At 30.8% G+C, this 17232-nt stretch overlaps 3 protein-coding genes across 4 annotated transcripts; 2 read left to right on the forward strand and 1 right to left on the reverse strand.

Annotated features, from left to right (window-relative positions):
* Window positions 1-732: 732 nt before the first annotated feature.
* Window positions 733-4101, forward strand: LOC107460937 (serine/threonine-protein kinase PEPKR2). Of its 2 annotated transcripts, none has more exons than XM_016079371.3 (4): window positions 733-1055; window positions 1320-2225; window positions 2856-3152; window positions 3420-4101. In XM_016079371.3, exons 2-4 carry the CDS (start codon window positions 1472-1474, stop codon window positions 3764-3766), a joined length of 1398 nt encoding a protein of 465 aa, XP_015934857.1. In that variant the 5' UTR covers window positions 733-1055; window positions 1320-1471; the 3' UTR covers window positions 3767-4101. The 2 variants fall into 2 exon arrangements, with proteins under 2 accessions (XP_015934857.1, XP_015934856.1); XM_016079370.3 differs by having other exon boundaries at window positions 1325-2225.
* Window positions 4102-4942: 841 nt separating this feature from the next.
* Window positions 4943-7044, reverse strand: LOC107460950 (bet1-like protein At4g14600). Its single transcript, XM_016079385.3, has 4 exons — window positions 6820-7044; window positions 6613-6736; window positions 5879-5935; window positions 4943-5296 (listed from the first exon to the last, which is right to left on the reverse strand). Exons 1-4 carry the CDS (start codon window positions 6879-6881, stop codon window positions 5135-5137), a joined length of 405 nt encoding a protein of 134 aa, XP_015934871.1. The 5' UTR covers window positions 6882-7044; the 3' UTR covers window positions 4943-5134.
* Window positions 7045-13420: 6376 nt separating this feature from the next.
* Window positions 13421-17152, forward strand: LOC107460926 (uncharacterized). The gene is made up of 6 exons (XM_016079357.3): window positions 13421-13763; window positions 13845-13943; window positions 14493-14534; window positions 14668-14797; window positions 16241-16342; window positions 16801-17152. The coding sequence occupies exons 1-6, from the start codon at window positions 13548-13550 to the stop codon at window positions 16869-16871; spliced, it is 660 nt and encodes a 219-aa protein (XP_015934843.1). The 5' UTR covers window positions 13421-13547; the 3' UTR covers window positions 16872-17152.
* Window positions 17153-17232: the final 80 nt, after the last annotated feature.

Here is a 17232-nt window from a genome sequence, read left to right on the forward strand (position 1 = left end):
GAGAGTATTGGGCTTAGAGATACCTGAGGGGTGTCAGTGTATTTATAGTGGTGAGCCAATAACCACCGTTGAAGTAGTGCCGTATCTTTAGGGTGTTAACCGCCCCCATTATCTTGGGGAGGTTAAGATATGTATGTGAAGGTCGGTACTTAGCTAGGCTCTAATCCTTCAGATTAGGCCTTTTATTTGGACCTCGGCCTTTATCGTTGGGGCAGGGTATGAACAATACTAATAAGATATTAAAATTAATTTTTTAAAATTTATTTTACTTAACATAAATAAAAGTAACGGTTTTTTAAAATAATCATAATAATTATTTAAAAAATTATTATTTTAAATTGAATTTAATTTTCATATATTAACATTCAATCTTATCTTATGATATCATTATAAATAACTAATTTTTAAATTTATTATTTAAAAGATATTTAAACACAAAATCTAGTTAAATAATAATAATATTTTTTAACAATAAATTAAAATTAAACTTTTCTAAATAAATCCCCAAAAGCCACCAAAGAACAAGAAGAAAAAACAGAGCAAAGAAAAGAAAAGAAAAACAAAGAAGCCACAAAATCCGAGAAGAAGAGAGAAATCTACGGCCCCAAACACTGACTCCTTTTTAACCCTCTATGACCAGAAACCCAAAGAAACAGTGAACCAATCAGAACACAACACGCAACACAAAAGAAAATTAATAAAAATAAAAATAAAAATAAGATTTTTATTAACTCGTAGCAGAGAGAAAAGCAAGGCTAAACCTCAGAAACAATGGATTAGGGACACAACCTCACGAGAAAGAAAGAGAGAGAGAGAGTTGCTTCATTCGTCAAATTAATCTTATTGGTGCAACCTACCCAACCTACCGTCTCAGGGATTTCCCCCAAAAAATCTTTCTTCGGAGATTTTTAGGGTTTTCCCTACTGGATTTTTTCGCGATTCTTCGGGATTTCCCGTTCTTTTTTTTACCCCTTTTGGTTCTAACTGAACCATTACTGTATCTCGTTGATTTTTAATTCTCGCTGGAACAGATCCACCACCCCTTTTGCGTAAAGGTTCGTTCTTTACTCTTTACTCCTTCTGTTTTATTCAATTTTGCTTCATGATTTCTGATGACTATGCGTGATCGCTGTTTTACGGAGTGTGTTGGGTGTGTTCATGTTTGCGTGTTCGTTCTATGCTATCACATTGTTTTGATTTCTAAGATTCCGCACACGATGCATTTGGAGAAGCAAATCCTTCTTCTTTTGAATTCATCTTACTTGTTTTTTGTGGTTTAGATTTATTTCAGTGTTTGATCCTGTGTACCTTGATTGTAGAGCAGAATCCAGGAGTTTGGTTTTGATATTTTGCGGCAAAAGTGGAAAACATTCTGTGGTGTCTGTGATTCTTGTGCCGTTGGGATGTTGTGATCTTAATAAATAAGATTGGAAATGCTTGATTAGTTAGTTGGTCAACAACCGATGTTATTATGAGGAAGAAAAGGAAAGGAAGTGAGGCAGATGCCTCCGATCTGCCGGATGATGTTTTGCCTTTGGAACATGAGTCTGCGTCTTCGAATTTGAAGTGTCATTACTCGCTGGAGGATTGCTTTAGGCTGAAGAAGAGGTGCAAGGAAGATGCCGACACTGAGCCCGCCTCTTCTTATAAGAGGAGGCTCGCCGGCATTGCGACTGCCCCGCCTTGCGGGACTTCATCATTGCTCACGCCGGGGAGAGGTCTCAAGAGGAAGATAGGTTGCATTGATGCTGCTACCCAGATGGGCAGGAAGAAGAAGATTGAGGATGATTATGTTCCTGGTCAAACGATTGGGCAAGGAAAATTTGGCTCTGTTTGGTTGTGCCGATCAAGGGCTAGCGGAGCAGAATATGCGTGTAAGACTCTGAAGAAAGGAGAGGAGACAGTTCATCGAGAGGTTGAGATAATGCAGCACTTGTCTGGACATTCCGGGGTTGTGACACTGCAAGCAGTGTATGAAGAAGCTGAATGCTTCCATCTTGTGATGGAATTATGCTCCGGGGGGCGACTGATCGATCATATGTTTAGGGAAGGTCCATGTTCGGAACAGCAGGCTGCTAATGTACTCAAGGAAGTGATGTTAGTCATCAAGTACTGTCATGACATGGGAGTTGTGCACAGAGATATCAAACCTGAGAATATTCTGCTCACAGCATCAGGAAAAATAAAGCTTGCAGATTTTGGCCTCGCAATGAGAATTTCTGAAGGTAACATCTGAGACTGTATATGAATATGATCATCTCCCTGATGTATCTTTACAATTAACGTGGATAGAATTCATTCCCAACCTGTTTTATGTAAAAAGAAGTTTATACAACCTAATAATTATCAATAAAACCTGTTTGAGGGTATATAGCAGATGTGCTAGTACATTATTTGATGTTAGTTTTGAGCCTAGTGGTCATATGTTATTTTATTTCCCTGTGGTTTTGTAAATGGTATACTGAATTTGAAAGTAATTGCTATTATTGCAGGAATTTTGAAAGTGGTCAGAACTCTACACTTTGCATACATTGGATCTTTGTTTTGCTAATTTTACGTTGTCAATAGGAGAAAAACATGGTGGGATTTAGATGGTTATATCCTTTGCAAGTTGCAGGGTTTTTTCTTTCACCACTCCTTAAGAAAATCTTCTGCAAATTTGAGTCAGAGGTCTTAGGGAAAGTGCTTGTATCAATATGAACCTAACCTACCTTGCAGTTGGTCCATGATATTGTCTTTCCTATCTGTTGTAAATAATATGTAATTGGAATTTCTCATTTTGTGCTCCACTTGTTGTACAATTATATGTTTCAACATTGTCTAAGCTCTTAATAACTATAAATTTTGTATCTCAGGTCAGAACTTGACTGGCTTAGCAGGAAGCCCTGCATATGTCGCCCCAGAAGTATTGTCCGGCAAATACTCCGAGAAGGTGGATATATGGAGTTCGGGAGTGCTCCTGTATGCTCTATTGGTTGGCAATCTTCCATTCCAGGGGGATTCATTGGAAGCTGTTTTTGAGGCAATTAAGAATGTTAAATTGGATTTCCAAACAGGCATATGGGCAGCAATATCTAAGCCTGCACGAGACCTCGTCGAGAGAATGCTTACAAGGGATGTTACATCAAGAATAACAGCTGATGAAGTACTTAGTAAGTTCATACGCATTGATTATGATAGTTTTGTTGTTGGCCACTTTTATCTCTCTACATCAATGATGCATGCAGCAATGTATCAATTAATTCTTGTATTCAATACTCTCTTTTATTATTTCATTTGAAATGATTAAAACAGAGAACAATTCCAGGTTCTCTTGATAGTTATCTTTGCAGTCACAAGGATTTTTTTGCAAGCTCTCAACAACTTCTGCCAATCAACAATTTTGTATGTTATACTAACATATTCTGGTTCATTTTCAGCGCATCCATGGATGACATTTTACACAGAACGCACATTGAAGCCACTGCCCAGCCGAACAAAAACGAAGCACCAAGTTGGTGCATCATGCGGACGGTTTGTCTCCGCCCCTGTAACTAGGTTAGGAAGAAACAGGTTAGGTAACAGCTCCCTTAGCGAGTCTTCGTCCTCTGAGAGTTGCGACTCAGATGATGAGGACGGATGTGTGCTGATCGACGCCCTAGCCACGGCGATCTCACACGTAAGGATCTCAGAACCGAAGAGGAGCAGGTTGTGTGGTCCAACAGGTCCAATAGTTGAGCAAGGTTCATCTAACATGAAGGCTAACAACCTCTGTAAAGCATTTTGACCTACTGACATGGCTGACAATTGCCACATGCCACACTACCACGGTACCCTCCGCTTTTGGGGTGTTTTAGAAGTTACTTTCCCCCATCACAACGACAACACAGCACAGCATAACAACGGACACAGTGGGCAAAAGTGGATTACATTGCTGACAATTCCCACGTTAGGTTGGCCTTTTGTGCCAATTGCTCTCCAACTTCTCCCTTCTTTTAGTGTATGATCTAATTGCAATAATTTTTTTCTAGTCCCTTTGGTCGTTAACCTAATAATGTTTGACTGAGAGAGTGAAATAATTGTACAGGATATGTATATATAGAATGCATATTATTCTATCTCTGCTCCTGTTCTTGCTATATCTACAGCACGGTTTATATATATATATATATATTGAGAGAGAGAGAGAATATTTTAAATTTTATTTCATTGATTTATATTATTTGGAAGGTTGATCATTAGTCATTACTCAATTTTATTGTGTAACTTTTTTAGAATACTAAAGAGATTAATTATAGTGTTTGATAATATATGGTAATAACGGATCAAAATTAAAACCTAGTGGTGGTGTAACCATGACATTGACATGCACATACAAAATAGAAAACCCTGATTTCTTCTCAAAAGCATTGCAAGAAAGGTGCAAGTAGGACATAGAGACGGGACAAGAAAGAAACGCAAATAAGGGAATATGTGTCTTTTGTGATTATCAGAATCTCACGTTTTAAGGATGATGATTTGCGCGCACAATCGAATACATGCATACAAATCTCAGCCGTTGGTGAAAACACAAGTGTTAGGAGAGCAATAAAAAAACCTTTACATGCAAGTAACTAGTAATATATTGGGAATGCAATAATGATAGAATGCCTCTCTCAGAAGCAAGAGAAATCATGAATGTGACACGCAAAAGCAGTTCTGTTTCTGCATGCCAGCTACACAAGCAACAACTGCCATGAATATTATGCAAGGAATCATTACTGTATAGGCTAGTAATCTGATCAGCAACTACACATCCAACGATATTCATCAACAACGGTTTTTTATTTTATTTTATTTTTCTAAAATATGTTTCATTTACCGTATGAATGAATGTGATAGCAACTCCCATTGATTTACCCATCTATTAAACTTGATGGAATTAAGAACACAAAAATATTATAACATTATGTGGGCACATAACTAGCTATCTTAATCATTAATATTATGGAGCCTCTGAAATATAATTCGAAAGTCTAGGTTTTCAACTATATAGTGTGTTACACTTTGATGGATAGTGGAGCTTTTCTATACAACAAAATGTTAATTAAGAAGGCCTACGCTGAGGGCTTCTTTTTTCAACTCAACTGGAGCATCATAACCCCTAACAGTGACCTCATTTTCTAAACATCTTTGACCAAGCGTATACTACAAAGAAACAAATTAATGCAAAACAAACCACATGAACAACATGGTTTGAACCACTTCGAACAATGCTCTTGTTCAATCTTCTTATATTATTCTTAACCCCGGCTTGAGCGTTCGTCATCAATGTTTGCTGCATCCAACAAATACAAACCCAAATGTTAACCAGTTCTGGCAAAAAATAAAAACATAACAAATAAAAAAGGATGGTTGATCAATAACTGCAAATCAACATGTACCAGAAACTACAGAGTTCCACAGTATTCATTTGTAGTAGTAGTTAGTGTTACTAATATGAACATTATAAAAATAAAATATATAAAATGTTGGACATATTTTGGAGACATCTTCAGATGCAACACCATAAAGTATTACTTCTCAATTTATTATTATTCTTACATCCATTGATTATCTTAATGCAAATAAATCCAGAGATAAGCCTAGCTAACTATCCTAAAGAAATCAAAATCCACAATATTGAACGATCTTGTTTCTTGGTCAAAGTTTGAAATTCTAAAGCATAAATAACATGGCGCCTACACATTATTCCCAAAGTTATCATTTCAGCTTATATAAGATGTCAAAATCTAGAGATGAATGAAGTTCCAGTAGAAACCATTTTGGCTGGTTCATATAGAGCAGACAACTCTAAGCAAACTGATACACACACACACACACAGAGAGAGGAGTATAGCTTATTGAAGATATGATGTACCAGCTCTTCCAAAAAATCCTTCTGCTGCTTTACTTCTGTACCTATCTCTTGAGCAACCTGCACCCAATATGTATGAAGTTGTGTATGCGATCAGAACGAAGCATAAAGGGAAACAAGAGAAGGGGAAAAAATATTGGAATGCCACAGTTTCCTCAAACTACTTCTAATAAAATAAAACAATTAACAGTAATTACATCCTTGCCTAGAACATAAGGCATACAAGCATACATTATTTCCATCAAAATCCAATACTCTATAAGGAGCAATAGATTGTTAAATCAAAGAAATTGTCATGAAACAACTTTTCTCAAAAATTTAAGCTAATAAGAAGAGGTAACATGAATAATTATATCTCTAACATGCTTCCTCAAACAATAGTCTCTTTTCGATTTGCTTGATTTTTTGCATAGGCCTTCTTTTCTCTTTTTATTTGCCTTATGCTATTTTTCCTCTGAAACTCGAATACCATGTTATAAAACTACTCCCTCCAAAAACTTAAGCGGATAGGAAAAGGAAACAAGAATAATTATATCTATATCAGCAAGGAAGCAAGCATTGAAAAGCACATACAAGATCAACATAATAATTCTTCAGTTCTTCTCCAGAATAATTCGCCCTTCTAAGTTTCAAGCCCTAAAAATGAACATTCCTAGTTCCATGCTATGTGTTTATACTCCAAACTCCAAGTTCCAATCAAGGAATTAATAATGAAATTATTGAGAGAAGAGAAATACATTTCTCAACTTTTTGACTTGGCCGCGAAGACCGGTGATTTCGTGGTCCAAGTCCATGTCCACGGGATCAATGCGCAATTGGATTTCATCGGAGGAAGCAGCGGGTCTCGTGCTAAGCCCCTCTCTGCAAATCCCCAAAATTATACGAACATGAGTATGATTAGGGTTAGCATCAAATTCTGAAAATGGATTAAAGAATTGAATTACCTGGATCGGAAAGGGGCGGCATCACCGTAGGCGGAACCTCCTCGGTACGAATTGGAAGACATCAAAGATGGAATATGACGGAGAACAGGGAAACCCTTCAATTTCAGCCCCAAATAATGGAATCCAATTGGAATCTCAGTCACGTTTCTTGTCAAATAAATCGTTATGCTTCCCTCACCACCTGTCTGCTTCCTCCTCCTTTTCACAAACTACCACTGCTTCTCTGCGATCCATAGGAAAATTTAACAGATTTAAACATAAATAAATATATATTAAATTATTTTTGCATAATTAGAAAATAATTTCATTTTGATTAAAAAAATTTTAAATGCATTAGATGACTTAGTAATGAATTTGATTTGGTAATTAATTTTTTTATATGTAATATTTCTATATTTTTTATAATTAATCAAAACATATTTCTTTTAAATACTTTGTATATATATCTAAATATTTTCATAATATATAAATTAATAATTAATTTATTATAGATTTAAATTTTATATAAAAATTTATTGTTGACAAACAAAAGGACAAGCGAGATATTTATTGGCCTAATCTAAATTGATTATGAATCATTATTATTTAAAATATATTTAGCTTACTATCTAAAAAATATTAATAAGATAAAATAAGTTGAGTAATTACTTGAATCGTCTAAAAATGCATGTCTTTAAGTAAAAATATTTAAGATCCAATTTGTTCTAAAGTCCAGGCCGGTTCCAAAACACATTTTAATGAGTTTGGATTTATCATTTGATGTTATTTTTTAGTTGAATTTAAATTATATTTTAGATCTATTGAACTTGATTTGGAAAAAAAATAATTACTTTTTATTGAATCTGATATTGATTTATATATACAACTGGATACCCAAATAATAACCTAACTAATCTAAAAGAATCTAGCAAAACTAACAAATTTGCTTTAACATTTAATTAATTAATAGTACACTTGGCATGATTTAGTAAATAAATATCATTTTAATACTAATAGTTGATTCTAGTATTTTTTGTTAAGTTTTGTATATAGATGTTTAAAATGTAAACTTAGCTATAAGACTATGAAACTAGATTGCTGAAATGGATTTAGTATAAATGTCGGCTAATTGATATTTGGACTTAACATGTATCAATTTGATAAATTCAATGTGTTTTGTGCGTTTATGGAAGGTCGAGTTGGTAACTATGTATATAGCTAATTAGGAATCACAAAATAACATGACAAAATCAATGACAATATTAAAATCAAGCAGCAACCTTTTCAACTAAGTTCAGTTGCCACTGCTACTAATGTACGGTACTCTATTTTAACTGAGGATCTTGATACTATAATTTATTTGCTTGATTTTCAGGATATTAAAGAGTTGCCAATAAAAGTGTAGTAGTCTGTGACGCTGCGTTTGGTGTCTTAACACCCTATCCAATTTGAATCGGCATAGACTATGAGTTGTATGTTAGAGGTGGCTAAAAAAAATAAGCCTTATCTTGGACTTCCTTTCAAGTAACGAAGGATGTAGTAGAGAACACTCATGTGAGATGAAGTTGGGCTTTTCATGAACCGACTCAAGGTGTTAACTGCATAAGTGATTTCAGGTCTAGATATTGTTAAGTACATTATCCTACCCACCAGTCTTCGATATAAAGATGGATCACTCAAAGGGTGCTATCTGTTGAACTCAACTTCAGGTTAGAATCGATTGGCAACACAGCTAGCTCACAATCTGAGAAATTAGTATCTTGCAATAAGCTGAGGGTGTATTTTTGCTGATATAGGAATTTAGCAATTTCTAGACCAAAAAAATATTTCAAATCTCCAAAAATCTTGAGTTTGAAGACAGATTGAAGCAATTTCTAAACGTTTGACATCATAGTAGAGGAAGCACTCGTTAGGATGATATCATTTACATACACAAGTAGATAAACTACATCCATTTCATACCTATAAAAGAAGAGAGAGTAATCATTTCTTGACTGTTTGAAATTGGTTTTCAATAAGGCAGTTGAGAACTTGAAGAACAACTACTGCGAAGCTTGGCGTAGTCCATATATGGAACGATTTAGCTTGCAAACAAGTCCTTTATTTCTATCCTTATGTTCTAATAGCATCTCCATATACACCTTTTCGAAGAGGTTTTCATTTAAGAAGGTATTGTTTACGTTCATTTTTTGTAAAGACCATCCTTTGATAGCTACTAATGATAGGAGAACTTGAACAGTGGCAAGTTTGGCCACCGGAGAGAAAGTATCACAGAAGTCCACTCCATCTTATTGTGTGTACCCTTTTACAACTAGCTTTACTTTATTCTTCATCCATTGTTTTACTATCTGATGGAAATAAGTTGATTTTGAGATTGTTTGGACATTTCCAATAAAAGTAGCATATAATGGAGTTAGGTGTTTTTCAGTGTCAGTTATAAATGGAGTTGATGGCCTGACTGCACTGGTAGTCAATAAAGTATGTAGAAGGTTTGCTTTGTCTTTGTGATTTTTTATTGGTAATTGTAATTTGGTTTTGAAAAATGTGAGTGTTTGTAATGGCTGGAACAATCTCAAAATTTGTTATTTCAATGGTTTCTAGTAAAATTGATTTGGTATTGGTATGTGTTAGGATAGGATCAATAAGTGTAAGCATGTGCGAGTCAGAAATACATAATAGTAATACTATGTCAGAGATTCTTAGACGAAAGAAGAGTCTAAAGGGTTGATAGAATGAAATAGGAATATATTTTTTGGGAAATTTACATCCTTAAAAATAATTTTTTTTCTTTATATCATACAACGTGTTCTGTATAGCCGATTAAATAGTCTAGAAAAATCAGTTTTTATAGACCTTGAAAAAAGTTTGTTTCGTTAAGATAGTAGGGTAGATGTATGGCAGAGATAGCCAAACACTTTCAAAGCTTGATAATCCGGTAATTTTTTAAAAATTCTCTTATTTGGACTCTGAAAAATTAATGATAGGACTGAGCAGCTTGTTGATGAGAAATGTAGTGTGAGAACACATTTTTTCAAAAATTGAATTGGTATCTTGAATTGGAAAAATAAGGCGCGACTATATTTAACAAATATTGATGTTTGCGCTCCACAATAAAATTTTGCTCAGGTCTTTCAATATAAAAATTGGTAAAGCATTTTTTGGATAGTAGAAAATTAGTAAGAGCTAACTCCTTAGTATTGATTGAACGGATCTATTTCACTTTATGCTTTGAATTGTGTCTCAACCAAAGAAATGAAATTAATCAAAGAATGTGTTTCATTAGATTTATGCTTGAGTATATTAGATTTATGCTTGAGTAGGTAAGTCAATAATTGTAAAAGAATATCTAATTTTATTATGGGTAGGGGTTTGATATGGTCTCCAAATATCACAATGGATCAAATCAAATGGAGATTGACACAAGTTGTTATTTGTATTAAAAGACAAACGTTTAAACTTTGCTAAAGGACACATTTCACATCTTGAGTGACCAAATTTCAAGGAATTATTTGAATAAAAATAAATAAATTTTACAAACACATTTTCTGATACATGACCTAATATTACCAATCACGTATAACTATCCACATGACAAACTAAAACATTAGAGTCAGACACAGACCCAATAAAAACTATGAGGAGGCACTTGCCCCCACTTAGTTTTCATTTTTTTTAAAAGAAATAGTTATATATAATATGTCTCTACTTCAAATTTTAAATGAACCCATTATAAATAAATTAAATTCAATTTGCTAAAGTTTTAAATTTACTTTTTATTTCTCTATTATTTTGACTATTATTTAATCTAATTAAATTTAGTTTTTTGCCGTCACTCTTTTATTTTCTTAAACTCTTTTTTATCTTTATATTTTTAACATTCGTTTTCTATTTCTTATCTAGTAGTCATCTTTTATTTATCAAAAGGTAAATTTCAAATTCTCTATTTTTTTATATAACTTTCTATGACTCTATGTATCTTCCAATTTTATTATTTCTCTTTTTGATATTTTCAATTGTAAATTTTAATTCAAACAATTATAATTTAAGTATTAATCTAATATTTTATTCTCTTCATGACTTTATATATTTTATTTTATTATCAATTTATTTATCTTTTTACTTATTTTTTTATCTTTTTTTTATTAGTACCTATATTGCATATAAAATTTTAAAATAAATTAATTAATTTACTAATGTAGAATATATTTTTTATTTTTAGAAATAATAAAAAAAATATTTTAATTACAATTAATTATAATACATAATTAATACATAATTAAATAGATGAACAAAATTTTTCGTCTAATTATATCAAAATTAAATTAAAAAATATATAATAAATTCAATTATTTAAAAAAAAGAAAAAAATTGTAAATTAAAGTTCTATTATCTTATATAAACAGACTTTTATTTATAGATTTGATTTTTCTAATATTTATATATAATTATAGTTTTAAATTATAAATACTAGTGTATCATTAGTTGCTAATGTGTCAATTGAGTCCGTCTTTTGTTATTAAATGTGTATAAAAAAAATTAGTTAAGATAATAAGTTATCTATAATTTAATTAAAATATTTTAAGTTTAAGTTTTAGAAATAAAAAATATTTTTTTATATAAATTATATATAATGAATAATATTTTAAGAATAACAGTGTTCACTAACTCTTTTTTATTTTTATATCTCTATATAATTAATAATATCTAACAATAATTATTTTAGTATATATATTTTTTGTTTAACAAAATTTATTTTAATGTATATATTTTTGTCCCCACTTCTAAAATTTTCTGGATCCGTCGTTAGAGTGTTTGACAAGTTTGAAAAGTTGATGGTGAGGAGATTCTAATAAGATAAGACCTCCATACTCGTCACTTTTGCCAATTACCTTCTCGAAAATCTGGTCTTGTATTGTGAAAAATAAGTAAAAAAATAGAGAATTTTATTAAACTATTAAATCCGGATGGTCCGAAATTATTTTTTATAATAAATAAATATATTTTAGAGTAAAATTAGTAAGTTATATTGTTTTTGTTTTAAAATAATTTATTTTGGTATAAACATATATAAAATTTATTAAATTTAATTTTTAAAAGTAAAATTTTATTATTTTAACATATAAAATTTATAAATTTGTATATACTAATTTTATATCAAATCTACTCTATTTAATTCGACTTATTTCACTTACGAATCGAGTGAAAATAAACTTGTAACCTTTTAAGTCCGAATTCAAATTAAACCCGATCCAATTCGACCCTTAAGCACTCTATCTTTGAATTTAAATGTTGAATATGGTTAATACAAAAAAATGGTGAATATGTCTCGCTTAAGTATGTGTTAAGAGTTTAAATTTTACTTTATGTATGCAATAATTTATTGGCTAACAGTAGATTCTTAAATAAAATTTAAATTTTTACAAAATCTATTAGACTAAAAAATACCGTGTAAAAAAAATATTCAACACGGTCATTTTATAACACGTTTTTTTTATATGATTTAATTAGGATTCTTAAATTAAATTACATAAATTTACAAATATGTGTTAAGAAAATAGGCATTTAACTAACTTGTTTAGTAAGGTTAGGGGACCTTAAAAATAAATATGCACAACTGTATTTTAATTAAAGTAGTTAGGTAAAACAGAATGTTGTACAAAATTAAAAGAATAAATCAAATATGTAAAACATAATTATATTAAAATATTCAATCTAATAGAAATTTTTAATATTAATTAATGCTGTTTGAAAAGATTTTTTGGTCTATGTTTAGTTTATTTTGTTGTTAGGATTTGTTAAAAGATTTGATTTAGTTTTTATTTATTGAGTAGTATTTTTAAAAAGTTTAAATTTAAATCAAATTTCATTGAATTCAATAAAGATCAAATCTAATTTTAGTTAAATTATCTTTAAAAATTTAAATTTAAATTTAAATTTAAATTAGATGTTTAAAAAAATTTAGTTCATTCTTAGATTGATCTGCTAGAAACTTATTTAAAAATTCCTTATTCCTTTTTTTGAATTAATTTTTTATGAATGAAATTTCTTTTAAATTTTTTTGAGAAACTTAAGTGTGAACAAAAGAGTTAGAGTAATTCCTTTAACTATTACATCAAAAAATTAGGTTGAGATAAAGGAGTCCCTTTTTTTGATTTTCATCCTATTCTAAATTCCGTTCTGTATAATTAATTAAATTGTGTAAAATTATAATATTTTTTATGAGTTAAATTGAAATTTTAATTTAGTTGTATTAATACTAGCTCTATTTCTCCGTAGGAATAGATTCTCTCAGTTGTTAAAAAAAAGTTAAGAATATAAAGTATAATTTTCAACTTTTTATTATTCTCTCTCATATTTATTTTTAATCCTACTTATAAAATTAATGATAAAAAACTATACTTTATTTTCTCAATTATAAAAAAAAAATTGAGAGAATCCATTCTCCTCAATTCACAACATCATATTGTTGAATCATATTGTTGTGTGGTTAATTAGTTTTCTCTAGTCCTAATGCCATCATTTAATTCATCAACCTATACTTTGTTCACATTGTATTTAATTTGATTTAAACTGTCATAGACAGCCAAAATTGAATTAGGTCCCATATAGCCAAACCTACCATCATGCTATACGCCTGCTACCTTTGACCTTCGATAACTTTCCATTGCTATTAATATGCTGAGCTACGAGCCTTGCCTTCCACTAAACCCTTTTTGAGTCAAAGTTCATAACAGAAAGAAAAAACCATCATGGGAAGCGAAGGGGTGAAGAAACTAAGAATCCTATGCCTTCATGGGTTCCGAACAAGTGGCCACATCCTCAAAACACAGTTACACAAGTGGCCCCAATCTGTTCACGACCACGTCGACCTTGTGTTCCTCGATGCTCCTTTTCCTTGTCAGGGAAAATCCGATGTTGAAGGAATCTTTGATCCTCCTTATTACGAGTGGTTCCAGTTCAACGAGGTTCGCATTCTATATACATGTACAGTGTTAATGATTTGTAATTGTATCCAAAGCTAAGGTATTATTATTATTGTATTTTAGGAATTTACGGAGTATACCAACTTTGATGAATGCGTACAATACATAGAAGATTACATGATCAAGCACGGACCCTTTGATGGTCTTTTGGGCTTCTCTCAGGTAATTAATTAAGAGTAATGCTAGGAGGCCAGCAGTTTTTGTGATTGTTAGCCATCAACTAGCCATCAATGATGATTTGATGGTGTGAGATTGGTGTGAGATTTCATCCAATGGTTCATCTTCCTCTGCTGGTTACATGCTGGCCAAAATTCAACAAAACTGCTGGTCCCTAGACTTTTCCATTAATTAATTTAATTAGTCGATAAATTTAGTGGTTAAAAAATTTAAATATGAAAGTAAAATAAGTGATATATTTTAATATTATAATTTTTAATATTTTTTAAATTTGATTTGTGTTTAAAAAAATTTAAAAATTTAGAGTACACAAATCAAAAAATTCGATTTTTATATCTCTTATAAATTAAATGGTCCAATTTTAGTTTCTGATGTCACAACTACGTAAAATATTTATACACACTATAATTACATTCTACACCATTCTCACTTCTATATTTAAATTATTTAAAATTAAAAAATGGAATTCAGTTCTCTATGAATATGAATATAAATATTTACGCTGAGATACATGTTTGAATGTGACAAAATTAGGGTGCTGTACTCTCTGCTGCGCTGACTGGTCTTCAGGAGAAGGTGTGCAACGTGCAAAATATAAAAATACTATTTGTCATTAAAATTATATTTATAATTTAATTTATTTTAATGTATATTTTATTCTGATTGATTTTGTTTGTGGGGTCTCTTGATGAGTTATTGGGATGTGCAGGGTGAAGCACTGACTAAGGTTCCAAAGATGAAATTCATAATAATAATATCAGGGGCAAAGTTCAAGTCATCTTTGATAATGGAGAAAGCATATTCTAGCCCCATTTCCTGTCCCTCTCTTCACTTTCTAGGTATTTTCTTTGACTCCTTTCACGTTACTAACAAAAAATTACTAGCGTAAATATTTAATAAAAGTATAAAACAATAAAATAAAAAATTAATTATTACTAAATTGATATTTTTTATTATAAGTAAATTTTATTGTTTTAATTCAAATGTAATTAAACATTTATTTTCTTACTCTGTCAATTTTTTTTTTGGTAATAATCAATTTTTTTTTTATTTTAAAAGAATTTGCATGCAACTTGTGACTTGTCATAAGTCATGATCAAAAGTCCAAAACCGCTAAGCGCTTTTGTCATAAATAAAAAACACCGGACTTTTTCAAAGAGATATTACATTGGGCTCTTTTTTGTACTATGCATGTATCCACAATAAATCATTGTTTCTTAGTTGTGAGTGGCCTAAAACACAAACAACACAAAAAAATTGTCTAGGCTCCAAGACCAAAAAAGAAAGGGAGAGAAAAGTCTACATGTCATAGCAGTGTTTACATGTCATAGCGGTGTTTATGCGTCGGGTGAAATTGGGTTTATCTTGACCTAGATCCGGTCCTAAATATACACTGAGTCTATTTTTGAGATTCTAATCCGATACTAGATCCAATCAAACCTAAACATTTTCGGACCATAACTATACCGGGTCTAAACCAAATAAAAACCGGGTCTTTACAGCTTTAACAATAATTTATAAAGAAACTTATTTATAAAGAAACTTATCTATGATACACTTATTTATAAAGAAGAAACTTGTTACCGAAAAATTATCTGTATTTGAATTTGAATTTGTCCATAAATTCTAATTCTAATTTGATGCTCTTTTTTTTTATCTATTTTCTAATTCAATAAGTGTGATTAAAAATAAAATAATAAGTTTATAATTAATATAACATAATATTAAAATTAATTTAAAACACATATATCTTTTTTAATTTTCTTAGGGTGCACATGAGTCGGGTGAAGCCAGGCTCGTATTGACCTGAATCTGACCTGAAACAATTATTGGGTTTATTTTTGAGACTCTTACTCGACCCTAGATCCGGTAAAATCACACAAAATTAACTCCTAAACTATTCAGAGCCAGACCGAGTCTTCGGGTCGGGTCGGGTCGGGTGCACCCCTAATGCGGATTAAAAGTTACTAGTTGTATTGGAGAATAAAGTAATAAACCAAGTTGGGTTCTTGAAAAAAAAAAGTTGGGTTAGTTTAGTGATTAGCTTATTAGTCCGCTTAAGTAAGTGTCGTAGATTTAAATCCTTCCTTGTGCATGTAGCAATTCCTTAGTTAGCTGCAAACTTTTAAATAAAGTTTCGAGACAGATTAATTATTGACCCGTCGAGTTGGAGCACAGGGAGATATAGTGAAAAAAGGAAAAAAAATGGAGAATATATTAAATTGTTATTTTAACATTTAAGATTATAGTGTTAGTGATGAAAAATTGCTTGCGAGGTGCAGGGGAGACAGATTTCCTGAGGCCTTATGGTAGTGAGCTACTAGAATCCTGTATTGAGCCTATGATCATCCATCATCCCAAAGGTCATACCATTCCAAGATTAGGTAAGCTCTTATAAATAGATATATCTGTATTATGTGTTTCTATAAATTATATGAGTTTAATTATTATGTTTCAGTTTTATTAAATTTTTAATTATGTCTTTATATTTTAAAAATTTGTAATTCACTTTTTATATTAGATAAAAAAATTTAATTAGATCTATTTAATTATCTTTTGCTAAAAAATATAAAATATTCATTTTTTGTACTTGATATTAAATTATGAAATATTTTAAAAACAAATATTTTAAAAGTATTATTTTTAAAAAATAACTAATAAGAATTTAATTATAAATTCTAATTTTAAAATAAAAAATTTGTAAAATAAGAAAATCTAATTAAAAATTTGATAAAACTGTATATACTACCAGAAAAATCAAACCAATATGTGTAGCATTATTATTATATAGGGGTGTTGAGTAACACACTAATAATGCTTTGTCTCTGTTTTTTCCTTTCAGATCCAGAGAGTTTGAAGACCACCATGAGTTTCATCAAAAGAATAAAAGATGTGGTTGAAAATGAGCAATGAGTTTAGACAAGTGCCCGTGCAACTAATCAAATTTTAATCTAAGCTTTGACAAACAGAACAATTAATAATAATTCAGATATACATACGCATACTATATAGGCTCAAGAAGACATATATATAGGTTTCACTATACAGTATACACTGCCAACTAATGGTTGCTTCATACTTCTTAATGTACCATTGATTTATCATGTTAAGGGTAACTATTTATCATTGAGTTAATACTCTTGTACCATTCATACTTCTTAATGTATAATAAAAAATATTCAATTTGAAAAAAATCTATTCCATGTAAAAATATCAAATGGTTCTCCCCTGGAATTGAATTTGAATTGAATTGGCGTAAGATTGAATATTTATC

The sequence above is a fragment of the Arachis duranensis genome, chromosome 8, assembly GCF_000817695.3.
Source record: "Arachis duranensis cultivar V14167 chromosome 8, aradu.V14167.gnm2.J7QH, whole genome shotgun sequence".
Taxonomy (NCBI): domain Eukaryota; kingdom Viridiplantae; phylum Streptophyta; class Magnoliopsida; order Fabales; family Fabaceae; genus Arachis; species Arachis duranensis.

Bases quoted from the DNA above. Each gene is read 5' to 3' on its own strand.
- LOC107460937 (XM_016079371.3), top strand. From the start codon at position 1,472: ATGAGGAAGAAAAGGAAAGGAAGTGAGGCAGATGCCTCCGATCTGCCG. The intron at 2,226-2,855 runs GTAACATCTGAG...TTTGTATCTCAG, and splicing joins CGCAATGAGAATTTCTGAAG to GTCAGAACTTGACTGGCTTA. The intron at 3,153-3,419 runs GTAAGTTCATAC...GTTCATTTTCAG, and splicing joins AACAGCTGATGAAGTACTTA to CGCATCCATGGATGACATTT.
- LOC107460950 (XM_016079385.3), bottom strand. From the start codon at position 6,881: ATGTCTTCCAATTCGTACCGAGGAGGTTCCGCCTACGGTGATGCCGCC. The intron at 5,936-6,612 runs GTATTTCTCTTC...TATTGGGTGCAG, and splicing joins AAGTCAAAAAGTTGAGAAAT to GTTGCTCAAGAGATAGGTAC. The intron at 5,297-5,878 runs GTACATCATATC...TGTTGGATGCAG, and splicing joins AGGATTTTTTGGAAGAGCTG to CAAACATTGATGACGAACGC.
- LOC107460926 (XM_016079357.3), top strand. From the start codon at position 13,548: ATGGGAAGCGAAGGGGTGAAGAAACTAAGAATCCTATGCCTTCATGGG. The intron at 13,764-13,844 runs GTTCGCATTCTA...ATTGTATTTTAG, and splicing joins AGTGGTTCCAGTTCAACGAG to GAATTTACGGAGTATACCAA. The intron at 14,535-14,667 runs GTGTGCAACGTG...TGGGATGTGCAG, and splicing joins TGACTGGTCTTCAGGAGAAG to GGTGAAGCACTGACTAAGGT.